The sequence below is a fragment of the Didymosphaeria variabile genome (assembly GCF_027946475.1).
Source record: "Didymosphaeria variabile strain IMI 356815 chromosome Unknown scaffold_2, whole genome shotgun sequence".
NCBI lineage: Eukaryota > Fungi > Ascomycota > Dothideomycetes > Pleosporales > Didymosphaeriaceae > Didymosphaeria > Didymosphaeria variabile.
The window spans coordinates 977,213-1,000,302 of record NW_026611621.1 but is presented as its reverse complement, the minus strand read 5'-3'; the positions used below and the strand labels follow the sequence as shown (position 1 = coordinate 1,000,302).

Genomic DNA, 23,090 nt, shown 5'->3' with positions numbered 1-23,090 from the left:
ATTGTATCTCTCTGTTTCATTGTTCTTATTTGTCTGGCGTTGGGACGCGGGTCGAGTCCTTTAATGAACAGAAGTGGATCTCCTCGCTTTTACGCCAAATTGTATTACCGCACTTTAGATAGCATGCAGCTGGATGGGTCTCATATCTTACTTGGTTGGCATCATAGGACACACATACATGGGCTATCAAGCACTCCTCAGACATTACTTCTCAGACGTCGATTTTGCGAACAGTAAAGTGAGCTGGTGAAGTGAGGTTACGCAGGATGAAGCGTGGTGTCAGACTAATGCTCCTAATTGGCTACGCAGGACCCACCCCTGAGCCACGATGCCGTGCGAGATGTAGCCCTATGCAGGGACGCCTGCTGTAGGTGTAGTTCAGCGCCTGACTTTGTTTGCTACTGCAAGGTACCATCGGCTGTGATGGTGTACGCGTCCTGTGTAGGCTGCAATGAAGTAGCTGCACAGAGACTTTGTTTTGCTGGTAAAGAAGACATGGAATAATAGGCAGCCTAGAAGAACAGTTTGTGAGCTAGGCAGATGCAGTCCAGACTTTCCTTTCAGCCGGTGCTATGTTGCTATGTGAGTAAAGCACATTTGTGCTTTGGGTGGATGTGGATTCGGCTGCCTGTGCTGTCTCACTACGGTGCTGACGAGGCCCCGTCTAACTCTCCTGTATACTCGATTGCGCAGCTTGATGTTGATGCCTGCAAAGGTAGCTGTGTTGCAGTGGGGAGCCACGTGGAGCCGATCGTGGCGGGCCCTTGGGCCGAAGCGTTGCTGCCTGAGGCTTTACAGACAATCCAAGAGTTGGAAGAATATGATTATAGCATAGCTGCTCTTGTCTACTCTAGGAGGGCATCCACATCATTTTAAGACCGCCCGCATCTATTTTGCAATTATACTCGTACAACGTTCCAAGTTTCCTTCTCTTACTGCAAACATGCCACCTTTCTGCCCACCCGTAATCATACGCTCCCATTCGGCACCTGCACCGCCCCATTCGCCGTTCCATTCGCCTCCAACGCCTTTCCAAAGAGCTCCTTCACCAATTGCTTCTTATTGATCTTGCCCATGGCGTTTTTAGGTATTGCATCTACAACCTTTAGCTCCTGCGGGATCTTGTAATTCGCCAAAATCTCCTTCAGCGCCTTGCGCATATCGAGCGCAGACCAAGGCCTGCCTCCTCGTCCCGCCGTCTTGCCCTCCGGACTGAGGACAACAATTGCAGCGACCTTTTGACCCCACGCATCGGATGGAAGGCCTACGACGGCGACTTCTTCTACTTGTATGAGGGAGAGCATCTCGCGCTCGATTTCTAGCGCAGAGACTTTCTCGCCGCCGGTTTTGATGATGTCGGCGGACATGCGGCCTTGGATGAAATACAGCGGTCCATGTGCCCAATCTTGACTGCTCTTTCCGGCACCATCCACGTTCCTGCGAATGGCTACGTCGCCCGTCTTGAACCATTTGCCCTTGCCGTCTGCATCCTCGACGAATTCCTTGGCGGTGGCTTCGGGGTTCTTCCAGTACTCGCGGAAGATGGTGGGCCCGCGGAGCTGGATCTCGCCGTGGCGCTCGCGGCCTGTTGAAGGGTCGATTTCCTCGCCTTCTTTGATGACTTCGTGGGTCTCGGTGTCGACGAGGCGCGCTTGCACAGAGGGAAGCGGCCAGCCGACCGAGCCGTCTACGCGGTCAGCGAATGACAACCCGCAGGAAATGGCCATGCCGACTTCGGTCATGCCGTAGCGCTCTAGGAGGACGTTTCCGCCGGAGAGTTCTGTCCACGCTGATTTGACTGGTGTAGGAAGGGCGGCAGACCCAGAGATATTGAGCCGCATGTTTGAGGGGTGGAGAGCGGTCTTGCTGGCGGACTGGAGCTCTGGGGACAACGAGGAGTGCGAGGATAGGAGACGCGTGTAGATTGTGGGGACGACGGTGAGGAAGGTTATCGGTTTCTTTGCTGGGTCAGGGCTCGGTAGGAATGGTGTTGCCAGGCGCTCCCAAAATGCAGTCGCATTGAACGGAAACTGGAACTCTATCGTGCTTCCGGCGAACAACGGCGTCAGAAGGGCGTTCACGGTTCCGTGGATGTGGTGAAGTGGTAACACATGCAAAAGCACGTCTTTGCTACTGTAGTCCCAAGCCTCCAACAGCGACAGAGACTGTGCCGTCAGTATATCCTGGGAGAGAAGTACGCCTTTCGGCCTGTTCGTGGTCCCCGATGTGTACAGCATCATGCCGCCCTTGTCGCTCTCTGGCTCCTCCAGCGTGACGTAGTCGTCCGTTTTGCCCATCATGATCTTCTCTTGCTTGTAGTTGATCGGGCTCGTCTCCATGCCCTCCTTCAACACATCATCCGCCTTATCTTGAAATTTTTCTGACGAGAGGAGCATGAGCGATTCGCTCTGATCGATGATATACCGGAGCTCGTGTGCAGGGAATGTTGGCGACAGCGGAACGGCGATGGCATGCGCAGCCAGAATAGACAATAGAGTCACTGTCCCATGTTAGCTGAGATAGTTCCGGTCTCGTGAGTAGACGGGCTGTACTCGATGCGCACCTACATAATCGTACCCATTCTCCACGAGAAATGATATTCGCTCTCCAGCCGTGCTCTTTCCATTCGCATTCTTCTGCAGCTTGTCCTTCGCAGCCGCTACATCGTTTACAAGTTCGCCGTACGTGAAGGTCCTCCCTGACAGGCTGTGGATCACCGCAATGGACTTCCCATCGTGCTTCTTGATCGCTTCGAAGATAGGCAGGCGGGGCAGTGTTGATGCCATTCTGACTGTAGCAATTGAATGCGGGTGACGAGGACAATGCGTAAGATGACAACGAATGCGACTTGCAAAAACGAATGCGCGTGTGAGAGAGGATCTCTGCGCCCACATGAGTCCGGACGAGAGCGTGACCGGGGTATTTGAGGGCTGGATGCACGTCGTTCGGCAGTGAGATCGGGGGTTCCGGGATCTAACTAAAGTGGACGCGGCCGATGATCGTTCACTCTGAGTGTTCGCATCTCTGGATCCTCTTGCTTCCCTTCGTTCAGGTCGTAAAGCTGGAGAAGGTATAATTCAGCTTTCAGAACATGTCGTCCGCGATTGCGGCTTCAATTGAACGTTCGATGTGCTGTTAAATCGGACGACAGCTCTCCAGGAACAATTCCGAAAGGACGCTTGGCGCTCGGTTCGGCTTTCACTTTTAGCCCCGAGGCCTCAGGATCAACCACGAACATCGCAGAGCCTCTCACTAGTTTCCAGAACCCACTCCTCCGGATCCTCGGCTTTTGATGTTCCTGCGTCGGGTAGCCGTCGCTTCGAAGCGCTTTGCGTCAACAATGGCGCAGTCGACGACCCCAATGGAGGATGCGATGAGAGCAAAGGTATACTACCGTTGTATTTGTAATATCACGAGTCGTAGCTAAAGACCGCGCAGCTCACCGAGGCTTTGAAGCCTACGACCCTGGAGATCTACAATGACTCGCATCTGCATTCGCATCATAAAGCCATGCAGGGTGTGACCAGCAAAGAGGTAGTTTTTTTTTCAACTCTGTAAGAATGCCACATTGGCTGACATATTCCTAGACACACTTCCGGTGAGGACCGATATAAATATGCTCAAACCAGGCCTAGAAATGACTGACATTCTGAAAGCGTGGTCATCACATCCGATAAGTTCAAGGAAGCTAGAATGCAACCTGCCAGGCACCGCATGGTTTACGCGCTCTTGAAGGATGAGCTAGCACAGGAAGGTGGCATACACGCTTTACAGCTCAAGACGCGGACACTTGATGAGGAAGAGCGGCAGAAGCAGAAGGAGCAGGCTGAGTGATAAAGAGTCCTACAGTCCTTGGGAATGTCGACTCAGCTCTAGAAGAAGAAGAAAACTACATTGAACCGAGGAGAAGTAGTTCGTTGCAGTATTATATACACTACATGGATTGCCGATAGAAGTCGAATAGACTCTGCTGATTCACATTCGCAGGATCAACGCAGGAGTTTCTAGTCAATTTATATAAACGTCAATCTCTTATTCATACTAATATTGTCACAATAGTGTAATAGCTCAACAATATAACCACCATTTCTCAAATGTGGTCCTCTGCCTTTTGACCTACCAAAACCTTTTTGATTTGTAATACAGAGTGAACTAGGGGGGTCGAAGTGGTATAGCCGTGGATGGTGAGTTCTCTATCTCAATCACGATCAGTGAAGGGGCCCTGCTTCGGGAACCTTAGCGAAGGACGGTCTGCTTGATATTCGCCCGGGATACCAAAGGTCGACGGTACCAAGACCACCAGTAGACCAGGCCCGACGAATCACCACAATCAGTCTCCACATAAGGGGCGTAGCCCCTTCATGAATTTCACCTAACAATCCGTCCTTCCGTTCCGGCCGATGAATTACAGTGCTAACCACACGTTGCCCCTGTAGGACGTACTAAGAAGGCCATCTCTCCAGCCACCACCTAGTCTTCTTGAAATCTCAGATATACCTGCAATGCAAGTTCTACATCTTCATCGAAGGACTTCACGGCACCATCTCAGACTCTTCTCACTCAAGGATATGAAACAACGGCCGCGATTACTTCGGGCTCGCCCTTTTCCCTCAACCCAGACACGGAAGGCATACAGACCTCGTCTAGAGTATCCGTCAAGATCTATACGAATACTACGGGAAGCAGCTGCGTTTCAGTAAAGACATGCCTTTCAAGGCGTCGTAAATCCGTATCGGAACCACGAGCAGCCATTCGGTAAGCTGGCAGCTGGCCCACTTCTGGGGCTTAAATATCGTCTTAATGAAATGCCTCGACGCGCACAGCGCGTTCATCGTCGAGCTGTTCTGGTACGTTTACTCTCCGGACGGACCCGTGTGCGGGCCCCATCACAGCCCGAGCAGCATCAAACAGTCTTCCCATCATGCTCTTGGGCCGCGAAGATGGCGCAGGACATGGCGCATAGGAAAACTCCACTGCGGCATGCAGAGACGAGGGATCGTTGGAATCTGGATACAGTGCTCAGGGGTCGCGACGACATTGCCATCTTTTTAACACATATACCTGGCAAGCAAATGAGCGTAGAAGATTACATGATACAGACGGACAGCTACCTCTCATTTCACCCTTGGTTTGAGATTGAATGTTGGAGCATCTGGGGCTGTATCAAAGCGGACATACCGCTGGATCGTTACGGATCGCTTCGTGAATCCGATGTCGATGGACAAGACTACCAGTTCCTGGATATTGACTATCGCGTTGAGTGGGTGGGCGCGGATAAGAGTGTGCTGGTAATCTTTCTAGGGACGTGGGAGCGCACGGGACCGAACGCTCCCGAGGACGGGAGTGACGATGATGTATCGGACTATTCTGATGCCCGTTGTATTCTGGCAGAACAAGTTAAACCCGTAATGTACCGTCGGATTGGCTTATGGAGTGTAGGAACGGCCAGATGCGGCGGAGACTGCGGTACACAAAGGATTTTGCGCAGGCTTCTCGGTATGCGGGTTATCTCGTCAGAAGAGCAGTGGAAAAGGAGGAATACTCGTCTCATATAAGGTTTGTCGTTGCATTTGAAGAACACGCAGTTGTATACTACATCTGAAGACCTACACAGAAAAGAACAGGCTAGGAGAGACCCTCGATCACTCAAGCATACCTTGTGGCTATGGGTGGCATCTGTCTGCCTAGGCTCTGCCAAGGGCGTGGAAAGTACGCCTTCCTCCTCCAGAGTTACGCGATGTCATGGTAACGCAGGACGAACTCTGTTGGTATTCCTTTTCGTACGTAAACTACGTTATCAAAAGCGTTAGACCGACCGTGTCTGTACGCGGGGTCGAAGGTCCCCTTTCGTCACGTCCTCACCCACGGGGAAAATTCGCCGCTGGACCGGAGTAATCAGATTACACCGACCCGCGATTTATGCGTCGAAGATCACGGTGGAGAACGACCCGAGGAGTTTGACATGCTCGTGAAGATCACGTTGGGCCGCATGCCGAGATGAATATGCAGATCGAAGTATGGTCATGGAAGGCCAGTACTGAGGGCACCGACATGTTACCGTAGCTCTCAGCTCCAGCCAGGGTCTTTGTAGCGAAGAATTCTACCGCGACGAGGAGCTTGGTAGCGAAGAAGAAAAGGTCCGATGCGGAATGTGGAATAGCGTCCAATTTCTCCCGGCAACTGGAACGATTTCCATTCTCTATGCGTTCAGTTGAGTCAAGAGTCGGCGGCAGGCTAAATGCCAACATCCATCTCTTAGAGGCTACATATATCACCGTCTTGTATGTCTATGCGGAGTATCTTGGGAAAAAATCCCGAATTTTCGCTAGATGACATTGGGTGGTCGAGGGATTTCGTGCTCCATAGTTTTCAGATTCCCGCAATTTTCAGAGTTAGCTTTTTGGCTCATGTTCAGAGACCTGGCTGGGGGCAGAATGGCTCCGAGATGAGATCGCAGATCGTCGTTCGGCCGCTGAAGATCGATACTGAGGGTAGCGACCAGTTCTCGTCACAAGAGTGGGCCGCATCAAGTCCCTATTCACGTAGGTCTCGGGCTAATAAATACAGCTATGTAGCTGCACTCTGTGCATCATTGAAGTGGCCACGGAGGTTTCTGCGAACAGTACACCATCAGTGAACAAAGAAAGAGACAATGGCAAGGGTGGAGTAAGAGGCAGTTGCTCATGTTGTCGAACCGCTTCCGGTGGGGTTCACGTGGCATCTAGCCATCACCCTGATGCCAATAGTAGTAGAGCGGTGTTGGCTTTATATGACTGATGAATAAGCGTTTCTTAGAGCCGCACGTGGTACTGGTATCTGTCAACCAACTTGATCTGCCATCGAAGGATGCAGGGTAGCGAAGAGACGCCCCTCTTTCTACACCTTCGATCAGCAGTCCCGAGATGCCGTCGAGACGATCCATGCTCTCGCCGCGCTGGACATGGTGGACTTCACTTCTGCCCAGTCCTCGCCAATCTTGCAGGTGTTTTTCGAGGATCGTGGTACCGATCTATTGATGGTGGTGTTCGCTGCATCGATGTAGCTTGCCATGTCAACCCACGGGCGCAGACACGTGCGGAGCTGCATCGAAAGGAACCAGGAAAAAATTCACGCAAGGAAGACGTTAGACATGCGCCACGAAGATCAAATTTGAGGCTGATGGGCGTGCATACGCGCGAGGCGGGACGGTGGCATCGACACTAGCGTCCCTGATCGTTCCTCGGTCCTACCTCGAAGATGGAAGGCACGCGATCCAGCTCAGCGACCATGCGCCATTGAACCCCCAGAAACCAATGCCTCAGCTTCCTACTCACCAAGCCACCAAAGAGTCATATTTTCGTTATTTCAGAATTAGTTCAAACCATCCAGGTCTCCCCGTCACAAACCCACACCCACCTGGACCCTTGCTTCGCTCTCCAGTCAACTCAAGCTTTCCTAGCGCGGACCCAAACCCAATCGCGCATCCACATGGTGCCGACTCGCCGTATTTTTAGCCCGCAAATGTCCCAGCCGAGACGCACACGTCCCTTGCTGCCCACCGTGGAGCCCGCGCTCTTGCATACAGCACCTAATTGCATACCTAATTAGTTGACCAAAACACCGCGCTATCGAAAATCTCGGCGGAGATTCTCAGCCACGGCCGGCAAGCCCGTGGCGCCTTGCGTGCGGCGCGACATCAGCTGACATGGCCCTTTGCTACCCAACAGTTCGCCCACGCCCTTCGTGATATGACGATGCTGGGTGGACCGAGGCTGGGCTGGTGGATTCGAGGCTTCCGGTTTCGAATGCCAATGGAAGCGCACGGCCCGGCGAGCATCCAGTTCGCATGGAGAGGCTAAGCTTTGTGCGGCATTTCTTGGCTTCAAGACGGCCGTCGAGACTCGCGGGGAGTGAAACTGTGTAGGGCTTGGCGTGTGGGAAAGTGAAGACAAGACATGGTGTTTGTCTTGGCAGTGGCAGGGTTGTTGTGCGGGAAGAGCGATTGAAGGGAGGGCTAAGCTTCGGATGTGACCGGGGTTGGAAAGCTTGAGGGAGATGCATTAGGGTTGCAAGGGGGCGGTTGGGAGGGACGTGGCTGCGCTGGACGTTGAGAAGGCAGAGATGAGGGGCTAGGTGAGATGTTGTGCCTACCATGCACGTCAGCTCGAATCAACGGCGGAGGGGCGTCTGCTGTGCACAGAACGGCGCGATGATGGATGGTCATGGCATTGGTGGTGGTGAAACGGCAACGCAGGGAGGGACGGCGCTGTACCCAAATGGGCACGCCGTGATGGCCTCATGCGCTGTGCTTGATGTTTCGCGACTCCAGAAACGCAACACCGGCCAATACTCGGCCACACTCCCTTATACGCACCTCCCAATTCCAATCGAAGAAAATTCAGCTGAAATGGACGTTGGTTAGCCGCCCCTGAGCAGCGCGCAAACTGACCGCCACGGGGTCCAGCGCGCCTCTGAGCCTCACCGTGAGCCACTGCTCAGGGCACCAGGCGGGCGCCGCCCAACTCAGTGCCGCAATCTAGCCCCGCCCTCGAGGCCAGAAGCGTGCGCCTGCGACACGCCCGCGCTTCCTCTCGTGACCTGCATGTGCATCGGTCGGCCCTTTGCGTCCCCAGCGCACTAGGTCGCTCCGCCCAGGTCCCAGAGGCATGGTGCATCATATAGTGGTTGATCGACGTGTAGAAAGCGCGCAGTACCTTGCAACTCCGCTCCGCGCACCCGTTGTACGCTCCCACGAACCACGTTGTTTCTTCGTCTTCAGTCTCCATAATTTCGCGGATCCTGCGGCGAGTAGTGCAGGAAACGTCACATTAGAGAGCCTTGACGCATTGGATCGGGGGAAACGTTTGGTGAGGGAAACGGGAGAAGCTTTACGTTCTGCGTCTTGGACCCTCGCATCGGGCTGTGTTTCCGCTCGTTTCCGCTCGTGCAGCGCCCTCTTCTTATACAAGGCTGCCGCCCACAATAGTCTCATCGTTTCGGAGGTTTCTTTGGTACTTGGAAGGACAATCAGTTGAAGCATTCGAGCACGTACTACAGCACGTTCACTGCTGTCGACGCTTCAAGGGTCCTACCTTCCTAATTCGGGAGAATTCCACCGCAGCTCTCACAACAACAGAAAGAGCTATCCATTGGATCGCAAAAAATCACAGCGCAACACACGCAACACAAAAGTACACCGCCGTTTTTTTTTACACCGATCTCACGTCGTGAAACGCACATTCAACCCCGCGACTCTCTTCTTCCTGTAATTTCAATTAATATCTGGACCCATCCGCGCCGCTCGCCCTTCCCACTGGCACGGTACGGCGCAGCAACCCTCTTGAATACCTAGATCTACAAGCCGGACCAACGACCCTCACAACACCACCATGCTCTCCAAAACCCTCTTCTCCGCGCTGACCAGCGCCCTCCTCCTCACACCCACCGGCGCCGCCCCCTCGCGAACACACTGCCGCTGCACCATAACCTCATCCGACGCCTCACCCTCACCACCCTCCACCTACCGCGACTCCCCTCGAAAACCCAGACACCCTCATCCCCACAACAGCAACCCCGCCAGATCTGTGCGTCGCACTGGGTCCGTCACTGGAGAACCTGCGCCTCTCCAACCCCGCGCTGTACGAGTCCTACATCTCGAGAACAATTAGGCAAGAGGTGGATGCCGCGACGTCGGCGCAGAGGCCGCTGAGCACGACGGTGTTGTTGCGGTTGGCGGCGCAGCAAGGGTTTCAGAATCTGGGTGTTGTGCTGCCTGGTGCGCCGCCGCGGGAGAGGACGCAAGAGAGGATAGAGTGCCGGACGGAGATGGGTGAGGGAGGGGAGGCGTGGAGTGCATACCAGGTCAGCTGGGTGACGCTGGTGGTGCTGCAGGTGGTCGTTGCGTTGGTGGTGGTGGCGTGTGTGGCCGAGGGGATTATGTTCGGGATGAGGTGGTGAGTTATCCCTCTATGCTTTGCTTCTGGCTGTGGATGAGAATGCTAATTCGTGAGTAGGATGAGAGCACGCAGACCACACACATTCGTTGCCTTCCCCAACCCTGGGCGCCCCACTGTGCTCCGCCTCAGCGGCGAAGAGAAGCGCCTCCTCGCCATCCCCGCAACAGAAAGAGATGACATGCGCAGTCCGGGTGCAGAAAAGAAAATGCGCGCCTACGCATCACCAGGCTGGAAGTCGCAGCGATACTCGTACACTGAGGACGAAGACGACGAGTTCAACAGACCTGTCATGTGATTGCGGTCCGTAGTGTTACTTCTTGTATTAATGTCGTTTGAGACGCAGGCGTCTTCCAGCCTCGTCTCCTGCCGCGCTCCGAATGGGAAAGCGCGTTGTAAATATCTAATAATTACATGAACCTCCATCGAACATTTATTGCCAGCGTACCTGAGTGAGACTCGATGCCAGTTGACGCTGGAATGCATTGCGGTCGTAGTTGGGCATCGAGCGGATGAGCGAGCGGGGAACGCAGAAAGATAATCTATATATGGGAGCAGACCGAAGGTACTGTCGGAGGGGTATCAAAGGGCTTTTCACGGCCTTGCTGTGCAAGCGGGGTAGGGGAAGGGTCTCCAGGGTATCTAGGCAAGGAAGGGTAGGGGACTCGGAGTCGCATCGGAGGCTAAGGGTCCTTCCTTATCTTTACCTGATGGGCCCGTATCTATAGCGATAAGCCATTATATACATTGGGGAAGCAGCATGTGAGATAAGGAAATCTATGGATCGGGTATCTTTTCGGGAATCGTATTAGTATCGGCGCCAGGCCGATGTGTCGCTTGGTAATGTCGCAGGGAAGAGGTCGCTTGTGAAAGGTCGCTCAGTGTCGCTGGGCAGTGTCGCAAGGGACTCAACAAGGTCTATTGACGAGTCGAAAGTAAGTCTATCGCAAAGGGACTTTTGTCGCAAGGGTATCGTAGAAGGGCTTAGTCGTTATGTCGTATAAGGGTATCATAAAGCAAGATCGCTTGGGTCGTAATCGGTCGTCGCGAATCAAACATCACCGGTGATGCTGAAGGTAGGTAGGCTGTTGAAAAGTCGTTCATTGAAAGCTCGTAAGAACAGACTGATGGCGGTGTCGACACCGCCATCGGAGAGGTAGAGGTCGCAAATCGAAGTGCTGGTGTAGAACTAGCGTGGACAGGTCGTGTCGGCATGGCGTCGAGAGCGACTGGGTCCGTTCAATGCCGGCCGTGACTCCGTGACTCCGTGACTCCTTGACTCCGTGCGCCGTAACAATGATTACAAATGTACAGTCGATGGGAAATATTTTTGAAGAAAGAACAAAGGGTAGCGGAAGGAAGAACTTCTGATCGAAGCTGGCCGCAACCGGAGGGGATCGTCAAGGGTCTATCCGTCATTGTGACAGACCGATGAAATTGTGGTTGGTGACGTCGAGCTGTTGACATTGACTTCTGGAAACCAGAACTCCTTGGAGTGGTCGACTATCGGACGAAAGGGTTGAACTTGTAACCCTGCTCGTCGATTACATCGACCCAGAAGACATTGTCGCCATTGTCTTGCCGACGCCAAACCTCTTTGATGAGGTCGATCATCTTGCGGAAAGGTTTAGCAGGCAAGCGCCTTGAAAATTCCTGAAGACGCTTGACGGCAAACTCTCTGGATTGACACACCTTTGTATCGTTTGCATAGACATCGAAGAAGTCTACAGAAGACACGAAGCGTAATTCAGACGCAGCGCTAACGATGAGGATGTGTTGAATACAGATGGTGCCGGATGACGATGGGACAGAGTCGATAAGATCCAAAATATGCATGGCAAGAGAGTTAAGCCATAACTTGGTATCCGTGTCTTCGTAAGATGTCTCAAAGCGCGGCATGGGGAACGACTTGAAGTCCGCAAGTTCACCAGAGTCGGACTTCTTCGCTCCCAAGCGCTTCCGGAGAATGCTCGGAAAGACGCTATAGATCTCCAAAAGACCAGCGCACCGATAGGCTTCAGCAACAGCGACGAAATCTTGCTTCGACGTCTGCTCGTCGTCTAGTTCCGCAATCTCGTCCACCGAGGGGTACTCCGCGGCGAGAAGATCCTCTTCTAGAGTAGCTGCGTTCAGAAGATTTTCGTGGTGACGTCGGAAGTCGATGCTCGCGTTCCCATCGCGCATGCGCTCTCTGCGAACAAGCCTTCCAACCTCTGCAAACAGGATCATGATCGTAGGAGCGATGCCGGTCCACGGATGTGGCATGATCTTGCCATCAGGTTTTCGTGCAGAAGGAATCTTCTTGGGGCGAGACCGCAACCCACTAGGAGCAAAAGTCATAGCGTTTGGGTTGACAAAGCCCATCAGCATCTCCCAGTAGATGATGGATTCCTCGAAGAACTGAGTCTCACGCTGCTTTCCTGGGGCGCCATCGGCGTGGTTGAGGAGCTTGGGAAGAATCAGACTTCGGGCCGCCGACAGGAACTCTTCACCAAGTATATCACTGTCATGCCAACCTGTAGTGGTGCCAAGGAGCATAGTACTGAGGAATACCTTCGTCTGGCTGATTGGATCATTCTGTGCGAGTGGGAGCTCCATCAAAAGCGCGTCACGCGCTTTGCGCTGCATGTCTAAGCCAAGCTGTGCCATGTAAGGAAAGGTGTTGGTCAGATGAGCGGCCGACATGGACATGATACCGTAGTAGATGGAAGGCGTCTGCTGGTAAATGCGACTAATTGTGGTTCGGAAAGGATTAAGGTGAGAGTCGAAACAAGAAAAACGGCCACACACTTCTTTGAAGTAGTGCTGGATGAGAACAGACTCAATATCGTCGGCAGTAGTGGCGGAAGGTGAAGGGCTTGGTAGCCGGTAGAAGTCAAGAAGCAGCGACCGAGACAGTCGAGGGCTGGAACTCGCCTCCTCATTGGCAGGCTGTTGCAATACTTCGCCGTTATAGTTGACGCATTCCGATGGTCCTGGTTCAATATCAAACCCGTCCAGAGGCCCAAACGAAAGGTCATCCTCCGGCATGCCCATTACATCGACAAGGCCATCCATCATTAGGGGATCGAAGTCGATGGGATCCTCGAAGAAGAGAGGCTCTGGCAGCGGGTCCATCTCAGGGGGTGATCCATCACTGGGCTCAGGTGTCGAGTCTTCCGAGGAGGTCAGGGACCCAACGGCCATGGGCGGCGGCGACTGTTGGTGTGTGTTTGTGTTGGTTGGCTCAGCCGTCTGCTTGCCTGCAGGCAGAACAGCTGCCAAAGCCTCGAAGTGACGCTCCACATCCGGAGTTACTTTCATGGGCTTCTCCTTGGGACTTGCCTTGGTGACGGTAGCCGTCGAGCCATACTTATGCGGTGCCGGAGCAAAGAGTGTCGGCTGGAAGACCTCATACTTGGTCGACCACTTGAGGGTCTTCTCGTAGCCGGGGCAGGCTACGTTCCGCCTCTTGCACTGGAGGCAGCCGGGTGCAGTCTCGTCGCACTTGAGCTACCTTTGAGTTAGCACATCCTTACGTAACCAGCAACAGGAGGGAAGGCATACCCTCTTGAGTTTGCACCTCGCGCACCCATTTCTGCTCTTTGTCTTCTTGACCTTGAGATCGTTGGTAGTAGGCTTGACTTGGGCTTGCGCCAATGGTGGCATGTCGGTTAGCGAGCAGAGCGGAGAGGGGTGGTTGCAGCGGTGAAGTAAAGAGGACGAATGTGGGCTGACAGGAGCGTGATCCGGGGTATATTTTAAATAATGTGCGTTTGACGAGCTAGAAGGCTGCTGATAGTTTCGTCAGCCATGATACGCAGCAGCTGATAGATAGCGACGTGGTCATTAGGTGGGAGGCGGGCAGCCGAGAACGGAGCATCTGTGCTGCAGAGCGTCCAGGGCGGCGTTTATTGGCGAGGGGCACCATGTTGCAAAGTCGGCCTGGGGACATCGCTCCAGCGAGTGGGCAGGCTCCGAGCTGCAAAGCGGCCGGCCGCATTTTTCGCGCGTCAAATTGATGCGTGTTCGCCTGCCAAAATGCGAAAAATGAAGCTGGTGATGTTCGGTTACGGAGCCTCACATCGCACGATCGGCAGACCCCACTTTCGCTGCCCCAACATTCCAGTGGATGCCATGGATTGCATCACCCGATCCGGCAAGGCGCGCGCCTGTCCACGGCTTCTTTCCCCAGAGGCGCTGCATCATCACCACCTCACTGCCAACCACGATCCCCACGATGATGCACATGCATGTGCGCACACCAAAGCAATGGCTGTCCGCGCGCCATGACATGGAGAAACTCCATCTGGGCACCGGCGTGACCGTTGCGACCTGGCTGCTTCGATCTGGACCCTTTATCGAGCAGCACCAGCGCCCGCGCGCGCTCTTGCGAGAACTACCGAAGCGCTACAAGCCTTCTAGCGTTCTTCCACGACGCCATGCCGGCGATAGAGAGAAGCCGGAGGGATCCATCGCTCAAAGAAAGTGGACGTGAGCATATGCAACCCGGAGCTGCCCAAGCGAGTCCTTTTCCACCAACTGACAACTCGTTCATCCTAAGCTTTGTTCCACACTGGCCCACCACCCCAGCTTTTCGTCAGTAGTGCGGTTGGTGTCACCTCGGACCGACGTGCCTACAGCCACCCAACACAGATGCTGTCGCGTGAGATAACCTAGCGTCTTGAGTGCTACGTGAAAGACTTGAATGCCTTTGCGATAGGAAGACACTGAGATACGAGAGTATCGCCGACAAGCGGATCCGCATCCTTTATCGTTACACCGCTTGATGCCTTCGAGTCAGCGGCTAGATGCGGATCAAGATTATCTTCTTGATCTGCGTGCCTTCAGGATCGGGACGAACATCTGGGTGCAACGTGGGTCGAGTTACACCAGGATCCGTGGTGCATTACACAAGCTGTCTTATCATTGTGCCCTAAGTCTAATCGTGCCTGACGTACAAGCGCCTAGTACTCCGCCCATGCTAGTTGTCGTCTATAGTCGTCTAATCGCTACAAACAGGACGATGAAATGCTTCTTCGGTACCGAAACTTGATCATGTACGAACTCTAAAATTTCTCCATGAAATTCTTCCGGACTGTCCACATTCGTGCACGCTTGCCGTACATATACATAGGGATGGAGAGGAACATGCAACCGAGCTGGATACCGCCAACAGCGATGAAAGTATCCTTAGGACCACTGGCCGCAAGCCAGTGGGTGAAGAACAATGAGAAGATGAATCCGTGCAGAATGTCTACGTGTTATTAGCAAAGAGCGACCGATAGGAATGTGGACAACCGTACTTTTGCAGAAGTTGAGCGTGACCAAAGCCTCCCCGGCGTACTGCCGATACGAGTCGACCACAAAGGTGACTGAGGTGGTAGATCCAAGCGAGCAGCCGAAGCTAATCACACCGAAGAAGACGGTGGGTACGATCCAGTTGTCCTTCTCTTCGGCGCTCCATCCAAAGCCCATGAGACCAATGACCGTGCTAATAGTAATCGGGATCGCCATTACAAGTCGAAATTCTGGTTCGTAAACTCCGTCGTTTCGGCGAGCCATGTAGCGCACAACCACGTCACTAATCTTGCCTGCCACAGCCGTACCCAGAACGCCCCCTACGAATGGCGAGACGTAGACAAGACCGACTTGAAGCGGTGTGAAATTGTATGACTCATGGTTTTGGTAGATTTCGGCCATAGATTCGCTGAGTATGATCAGCCATCCTACAGCTAAAGCGTAGACCATAGAGGACCACAGAACAGCGGGGTAAGCCAATAGGATGAAAGGGCGTAACATGACCTTGTGCCACTTGTCCTTGACCAGGCGGCCGTTCCATGGCTTGAGAGACTGCACGTAGGACTTTTGAGGCGCCTCGCGGTAGAAGTCCGTATAGTGTATGGACGAGACCATGGACACATGGTCAGGATCAGTGTAAGATTCGGTTGCAGGGTGCTCCAGATCAATATCAGGGTGAGGCTGTTGCTTTTCCAAGTCTCTCTTGATGGCACTTGGAACAGGAGTATGCGTGGAAGCCTCGTCAGGTGAAATTGTGTCAGGGATGGTCCCAAAGTAGTCATGATTCTCGGAAGATCCCTTAGCGGCTGCGGCGCTGCTTTCTGGGTGCTGTTCTGAATCGACAGCGAAGCCCACTCTGTGCGCTCTAAGTGGACGCGTTGGATGATCCACCGGAGACATCGGTGAGGTGGGAGTCATTGGCACAGAAGCAGGACCCATATCATCTACCTTGTGGTGACTATGTCGTGCAGGTAGATGGAAGTGATGGCGTGCTCCTGGACTGTGACTGCGCGCTCGCTTCGTACTCCGCCCTCGCGCATGTGGAGTGCGATCCCAAAATGTCTCGGGGACGCAGAAGAAAATTAGGAAAAAGCAGAATGCTACGACGATTGCCACAATTCTGAATAGTGTTAATTGAGCTACTGGCGCGGAACAGTAATGCACTTACTTAAACACCCATCTCCAGCCCATCGACTGCACGACAGCAGCGCTCACCAAAGGGATGAGGTTTTTACCGCCTAACAATAGAAGCGTGTATATTCCAAGTCGATAGGCACGTTCGTGCAAGAAGAAAATCTCGGCTATGGTTGCCGAAGGCAGGCATTCTACCGGCGAGACTGCCATACCTTGGACAATGCGTGCCACTACGAGTGAGGCATCTGGTATGTTTGTGAGGACCATTCAAAATACTTGGATGTAATGACTCACAACTCGGTGAAAATGCGCACCACACAGAAGCTAGGCAGAAGAGCACAATTGCAACGAGGTAGACTGAACTCTGTTAGATCATATGCTATGGTTTAGTGTGGACGGACTTACCAGGTCGCTTGCCCCATAAGATGGCTGTAGGAGAGGCCACCACGCTGCCTAAACCCAAGCCCAGCATGTAGAGTCCGGTCGTTAGAGCAACCTGAGGCACAGTAACGTCGAAAGTTTTGGCAACATTGTTGAAGCCAGCGGCCAGAACAGGGGTCATGCCGCCGCCGACCATGCAGTATAAACCAAGCGAGATCAAAGCAGCGTCGCGACGAAGTTGTTTCCAGTTTAAAGGATCGTTCGCCGAGTCCTCTGGCTGCGGATCTAAAATGAATTTGCCATCTTTTGTTCGCTTCTTTTCCGGCTGTCGATGCCTTCGCGACCTGGCCGAGCTACGCGAGCCTGCGGAAGCACTGCGAGGTGCGGGTCCGTAAGGGGACGGAAGGGAAGAAGCGGATGTGCGCGCGTGTGCATGTTGTAGACCAAGCGGTTCATTCCGCTTGTGCACGCTGGAGAGCAGGATCACGGAACCTTGAACGCGACATTAGTATGGTCTCAAAGGAACATGATTCGTATCGCTCACCAGGGACTTCATCCGTGTCAGCGTCCAAGATACCAAGATGCGACTTCTTCACGGGTCGTTCTTTCTCGCTGTGTTGGCCTTCCGTTTCTGGCGCCTTCTTCGAGAAGAACCTCGCCATGGCGCTCTATGCAACCCAATCTATGCTCAGATAAGTCACCAGGCTGCGTTTGAAGCAAACAAACAGACGCAGAGATCCCAGGATAGGCCGGAAGCTGCGGTTCTATCCAGCGGCAGCGTCGTGAGAAGAAGATGGCAACCAGAGAATAATAGAGGTAGCGACCACGAAAGCCATGCTGGATAGCGGTGAGGGTGGCAGTGTGACATGATAACGTGAAGGTTGTTGTGGGTATGTCGCGGGCTTGGGTCCGCGCTCATTGGTGGACTGATGTCATCGGGCTCTCGGCGTGCTTACGCTATGCTAATCAAGTCCAAGATCGCTGCCACCGTGATCCGGGGTAAGAGCACTCATATGACTATCCGTGCAGCACCTCCAACGCGTTTACCGCCGGTGTTGCAACACTCGGTCTGGGGAAGCTGTGCCGCCGTTGCCATCCTGCACATGTGCACATCATAGTGAGCAGAAGTCTATGTTTACAAGATTATTACTGTCGTAAGCACGCCAGAACTTGGGCGACAGTAGCGTGGGGTTCATCTGAAGGCATTCGGCCTAGATATGCTCTCTCTCTCTTCAATGTAAACGTCGGTGGTACACTACCTACTCAAAACTCTGGAGAGCGATCATCTCTACTCACCCGAGGATATACCGTGGATAATCGATTTCAGAAGGCTTATCATCTGGGAGGCCACCCGCCGACCTTCAGATGTACATTAGAGCTGCTTTCACCTCGCTGCATCTCTCCAGGAAAGGTGATGGCTAGGATCACTGCAGGAATACTGATGCCCAGATCTGCGTGTGCACTGTACACGCCAGCATGTAACCGCCTGTGTACGAAGCTCGCTGTCCTTGTTTGCAAGCCGTGGACCCTGATGGATAAGATCGACGCCTAAGCTAATAAGACGCGAGACCCTGAAAGTTGAGCCGCACAGAGGCCGAAACAGCACGAGCGTTGAGCGCTGATCTTTGCAGAGCTTGGATGAGCTGCAGGGCCTTAGATGCACGTCACTCTTCCCACGAGGCTGCGACACCATATATTATTGACTTGCGACATCTACATCTCCAGACACCCGTATGCTTCCCACATGCTCGCGGGGACTCGCGCGAGTTCTGCATATCCACCTACCGCAACCGGATCAGCCGATACCTCTTCTGCACCTTCATTTCTTCGCGCACCTCCGCTGTCGCGCGCGTCTAGTGCCCAGCGCAGGCGCTTGTGGCGTGGGCATGTTTCTAATCTCGTCGCTTCGTCAAGTCGCCATCACTCCGTAGGGCGACAGCAGTCGATTTCAGCATTCAATGTGCAGCATGGTCTGTTGCAGTAGGAATGGGAATACCGGGCCGCTGACACGGCTGCTCGCAGGTGACAAAACCGACATACGGAATCGTGCAACCAGCCCGCATCCCTCTGCAACAATCGAATGTTTACCCCTGACAAGCGGCTCGATGTTGCCGAAGAGCGACTAACCCGACTCGCCGCATGGCTTTCCCACGAAGCTAATGACAATAGCTTCTGGCTTCACGCACGCTCTGCAGCCAGCCACAGGAAAAATAAAGAGATGCGAGAAACACCTTGTGCGCAACCGGCCGTGGCATCTATACCTGGCTTGTAGTCTTTGCCGGGAGCTCGAATCGTGTATTTATCCTTGCACCCAAGCTGTCATGGTTAGGGAAGTACAATGCGAGGGTCCCAGTACATGGCACTGATCTCGACCGCCGCATTGGGTTCAGCCCTAGGGTGGAGCTCTAGAATGGTTCCTAGCTTCTACTTTAGGACCGCGATACAACTCGAACTCTGTCTAAGCGAGCACTGCTGCCTACTGGATACCGTTCGCGAACCACTTAGACGGAGTACAGCAAGCCACAATTGGACTTCAATCACACTCACTACAGCCATCTCGACCCGACCAGCCGCTTAGTCCCCATGAGGCGTGGTCATCCACAGTAGGGCCTGATGCGATTCGCCTTTTCCTGGATTTTCCAAGCGGACTGCATGAATACGAAGGAAAACGGCGGCTTGTGCCGCAAGATGCAGAACACAGTTCGATGTCGGCCCTGCCGACGCTTCTGCAGGTACCGAAGGTGATAGGAAGCTAATATTCATGCAATTTCCAATGTTCTTTTCTATTGTCGTTCCCTACCGTCATTCAGTCGTCGTTCAGTGCTTCGTCTTGAAAGGTTGAACTGGGTCATACCTAGTCCTCCTCCCACACTCCCTAATCCAACAGCAGCTGTTTGGCTTGCGTCCCTTCGTTCCAGAAACGTCCACCACACTCACTACTGGCCATACTACAGGCCGTCCGATCACAGTATTCTAATTATTAATTCAATTCGACCATGTTCACTCAATCTGTCGCCCTCGGCCTTCTGGCTTCTGCGGTCTCGGCGTTCGATGCGTCCGCCAGCAACAATGTTGCCATGTACTGGGGTCAGGGAAGCTCTCAGATCTCTCTTACGGAGCTCTGCAATGATCCTAGTGTTGACATTGTCAACATGGCTTTCGTAAATCAGTTCCCCAAGCGGAGGGGTGAATACCCATCAACCAACTTCGGTACGTACATGTTTCCCAGCCTTCATCCGTCATCTATCACCTAGACTGGCACGTAGCACCTAGGCTACTGGCAATGTAAGTATCACAAGGCTGACTGCTTTACAGCGAACGCATGCGATGACGTCTGGTACACTGACGAGTTCGGTAACCTGTCCGGTCTTCGCTCAAGCTGCCCTTCTATCCCAGAAGGCATACAGACTTGCCGGAACAACGGCAAGAAGGTTTTGCTTAGCATTGGTGGAGGTTACCCCATCGACTACTACCTCGAGAGTCAAGATATTGCAGAATATCTCGCAGACTTCCTCTGGGGCGCTTTCGGACCTCCTGATGATGACTGGAAGGCACAGAACAAGCCGCGGCCTTTCGGCGACCAGTATGTCGACGGTTTCGACTTGGACCTCGAAGCTTTGATGGACCCGGCTCCGTTTGACGGATACCTGTCCGCCAACTACCAATACCTGGTCAACAGGTGGAAGAACGTGCTCTTCCCATCCAAGGCTGGCGACTTTTACATCTCGAGCGCACCACAGTGCATTGTTCCGGACTCGAGGCTGGCCGACGCCATTAGCCAATCGCACTTCGATTTCGTGTTCGCGCAGTTCTATAACACAGCTCTGTGCAACGCACGAAGGGGATACGAAGGCATATCTACCGGTGCCACAACCTTCACCTTTGACTCCTGGGTCGAGTGGCTCAAGCTCCACTCTACTGTCAACCCGAACGTGAAGCTTTACCTTGGTCTGCCTGCGGACAAGCTAGCTGCCCCGTTTGACCAGTCTGCCTACCTTGAGCCTTTTGAGGCCAACGACGTCATCAAGCATTACAAGCAGAAGTACCCTGAGATGTTCGGTGGCGTTATGCTGTGGGAAGCCACCTACAGTGCCAAGAACACCTGCAGTGGCACTACATACTCGACCAACATCAAGGCTATCCTCCAGGGCTCCTACCAACCCGAAGTCTGTCCCACTCCCACCTCGTCGTCCATTGCATCCACCAGCTCCGCTGTCGCCACCCCCACTGCTATCAGTCCCGACGGTTCTTGTGGCCCCAAGAGTGGTTACACTTGCGCGGGATCTGCGTTTGGTCAATGCTGCAGCCAGTACAATTACTGCGGAAGCGCAGAGATCTACTGCGGTGTCGCCAACTGCAATCCTATCTTTGGGAACTGTGGTGTCTCCAGCAGCAGCAGCTCAGTTGTATCAACCATCACTTCTAGCGCCGTTATCTCGTCCTCCAGTGTCGTCTCGTCCTCCAGTGTCGTCTCGTCCTCCAGTGTCGCTTCGTCCTCCAGCGTCGCCTCGTCTTCCAGCGTCGCCTCGTCCTCCAGCATCGTCTCGTCTTCCAGCACCGTCTCGTCTTCCAGCACCGTCTCGTCTTCCAGCACCGTCTCGTCCTCCAGCGTCGTCACCACTTCTAGCCTTATTTTCTCCTCTTCGAGCATCACTCTCAGCACCGGACCAGCTTCTATTGTGACCCCCAGCGTCTCTGTTCCTTTCCCTAATGGCAACTCCACGACCAGTCCCTTCCCGACCGGTACTGGTGCTTCTAGCATCATCAGCTCTTCCGCGTCTGCTTCGTTCCCCACGGGCAACTCTACCACCGTCCACCCCTCTGGCACTGGAGTCAGCACTTCTGTCCCCATCGGAACCGGAGCTTCCAGTATCATCTCCTCTTCCAGCGTCGTCAGCAGTCCCTCTGCGCCTTACCCCGTCTTCAACGGCACGCACTCTGCTTATCCCACCGCTGCTTCCTCGACTACTGAGCACAGCTACCCTGTCTATACTGGTCCTGGTTACATTGTGTCCACCTCCAAGGCGGGTCAAGGCTACGCTGTTCATACCTCCAAGGCGGGCCAAGGCTATGCTGTTCATACTTCCAAGGCGGGTCAGGGCTACCCTGAGAAGCCCAGCCAAGGTCATGGCTACTCTGTCGGCAAGCCTTCCGTCACCAGCAAGCCTAGCTATGCAGCTTCCTCTCCTGCCCCTGCTAAGACTACCTGCATTACCACGACCTACGTGGACATCTGCGAGACTGGCTTGACTACCGTCACTGCGACCATCACCAAGACTTATACTGGCGTTGCCCCTAAGCCCACGCCCAACGAGGTTCCTGAGGGCTGGTACACCACTGTCACTGTCTGCAACCACTGCGGACCCAAGACTACAACCGTAACTCTGACCAAGCCGTATCAGACTCCGACTGAGGCGGCGTACCACACTCCCTCTTCTCCGACCGGACCATCTGCAGGTAAGGGTAGCTATCCCGCAGCCCAGCTCTCCAAGGGTGGCTACGAGGCTGCCCAGCCCTCGGAAGCGGCCTACGTCCCCAGTAAGCCCGCCGGTGAGGAGACCGTCCGTGTGACGAGCAAGGTCTACATCACCGTCGTGCCTGTCCCTGCGTCCGAGGTCCCTGGATACAGCGCAGCAGCCACTCCTGCACCCTACGTTCCTGTCAATGGCACTGCGGTATACGTTTCCAGCGGAACGGCCAGCAGTACCGGCAAGGGCGCTGCAGCTTACACTGGCGCTCCTATGTCTTACAAGCCAGTTGCTTACGAGGGTGCTGCGAGCAGGTTCAGCGTTGGCGTGAGCGGCTTTGTGGTCCTGCTCATAGGTGCTCTTCTTTTGTAGATGTTTGCGTGGACCACCTAGCGTCTTCTTTGAGGATCACAGGTGGTGGCTCTTCTCAATTCCCTTACGTGTTCAGGCTTGATGAATGGATGGACTTGGTGATGATCTTGGGTGGATATATGGTCAATACAAAATATGCATGCTATACGTATACGCCGACTTCGGAGGTGTCCAATGTGAGGTCAGTGTCTGTCTTACTTCGCGTACCTGAGACCTGCATGTGAACTCGAGGGTGCCGTTCACGCTTGGCCCTGGCTTGCAGCCGCAAGACAGTTTCATTGTACTCGGCCGTTAGCCGGTCTTCTACGTTTTCGTTCGTCTACTGAACAGTGACGGTCATTTTAGCTGCCGAGGTTCTCATCTCCGTTATGTAGCGTCCCAAACTTCCCCACGATGCTAACAAAGGGCCGATGCGAGGGAAAACGGCTGTTTGCGCCAGTGATTGGCTAAGCGCGCAGGCGAGGGAGAAGTCACGGCGAGAACGGTGTCTCAATAAGTGTCCATCCTTGCTTGCCTGCCTCGA

The 23,090-nt window shown here is 53.9% G+C and overlaps 6 protein-coding genes across 6 annotated transcripts; 3 read left to right on the top strand and 3 right to left on the bottom strand.

Annotated features, from left to right (window-relative positions):
• Positions 1-968: 968 nt before the first annotated feature.
• N0V89_002029 (uncharacterized protein) lies at positions 969-2,786 on the bottom strand (the record flags this gene model as incomplete). The annotated part of the gene is made up of 2 exons (XM_056210840.1): positions 969-2,500; positions 2,564-2,786. The coding sequence occupies 2 exons, from the start codon at positions 2,784-2,786 to the stop codon at positions 969-971; spliced, it is 1,755 nt and encodes a 584-aa protein (XP_056074313.1).
• Positions 2,787-3,340: 554 nt separating this feature from the next.
• uvi31 (BolA domain UV induced protein Uvi31) lies at positions 3,341-3,834 on the top strand (the record flags this gene model as incomplete). Its single annotated transcript, XM_056210839.1, has 4 exons — positions 3,341-3,385; positions 3,439-3,534; positions 3,588-3,598; positions 3,657-3,834. The coding sequence occupies 4 exons, from the start codon at positions 3,341-3,343 to the stop codon at positions 3,832-3,834; spliced, it is 330 nt and encodes a 109-aa protein (XP_056074312.1).
• A 6,081-nt stretch (positions 3,835-9,915) lies between these two features.
• Positions 9,916-10,230, top strand: N0V89_002027 (uncharacterized protein; the record flags this gene model as incomplete). The annotated part of the gene is made up of 2 exons (XM_056210838.1): positions 9,916-9,932; positions 9,993-10,230. 2 exons carry the CDS (start codon positions 9,916-9,918, stop codon positions 10,228-10,230), a joined length of 255 nt encoding a protein of 84 aa, XP_056074311.1.
• A 1,205-nt stretch (positions 10,231-11,435) lies between these two features.
• Positions 11,436-13,580, bottom strand: N0V89_002026 (uncharacterized protein; the record flags this gene model as incomplete). Its single annotated transcript, XM_056210837.1, has 2 exons — positions 11,436-13,424; positions 13,479-13,580. 2 exons carry the CDS (start codon positions 13,578-13,580, stop codon positions 11,436-11,438), a joined length of 2,091 nt encoding a protein of 696 aa, XP_056074310.1.
• Positions 13,581-14,980: 1,400 nt separating this feature from the next.
• N0V89_002025 (uncharacterized protein) lies at positions 14,981-17,389 on the bottom strand (the record flags this gene model as incomplete). The annotated part of the gene is made up of 4 exons (XM_056210836.1): positions 14,981-15,168; positions 15,218-16,156; positions 16,752-17,219; positions 17,272-17,389. The coding sequence occupies 4 exons, from the start codon at positions 17,387-17,389 to the stop codon at positions 14,981-14,983; spliced, it is 1,713 nt and encodes a 570-aa protein (XP_056074309.1).
• Positions 17,390-19,723: 2,334 nt separating this feature from the next.
• On the top strand, positions 19,724-22,567 carry CHT2_1 (Chitinase 2; the record flags this gene model as incomplete). The annotated part of the gene is made up of 2 exons (XM_056210835.1): positions 19,724-19,937; positions 20,043-22,567. 2 exons carry the CDS (start codon positions 19,724-19,726, stop codon positions 22,565-22,567), a joined length of 2,739 nt encoding a protein of 912 aa, XP_056074308.1.
• Positions 22,568-23,090: the final 523 nt, after the last annotated feature.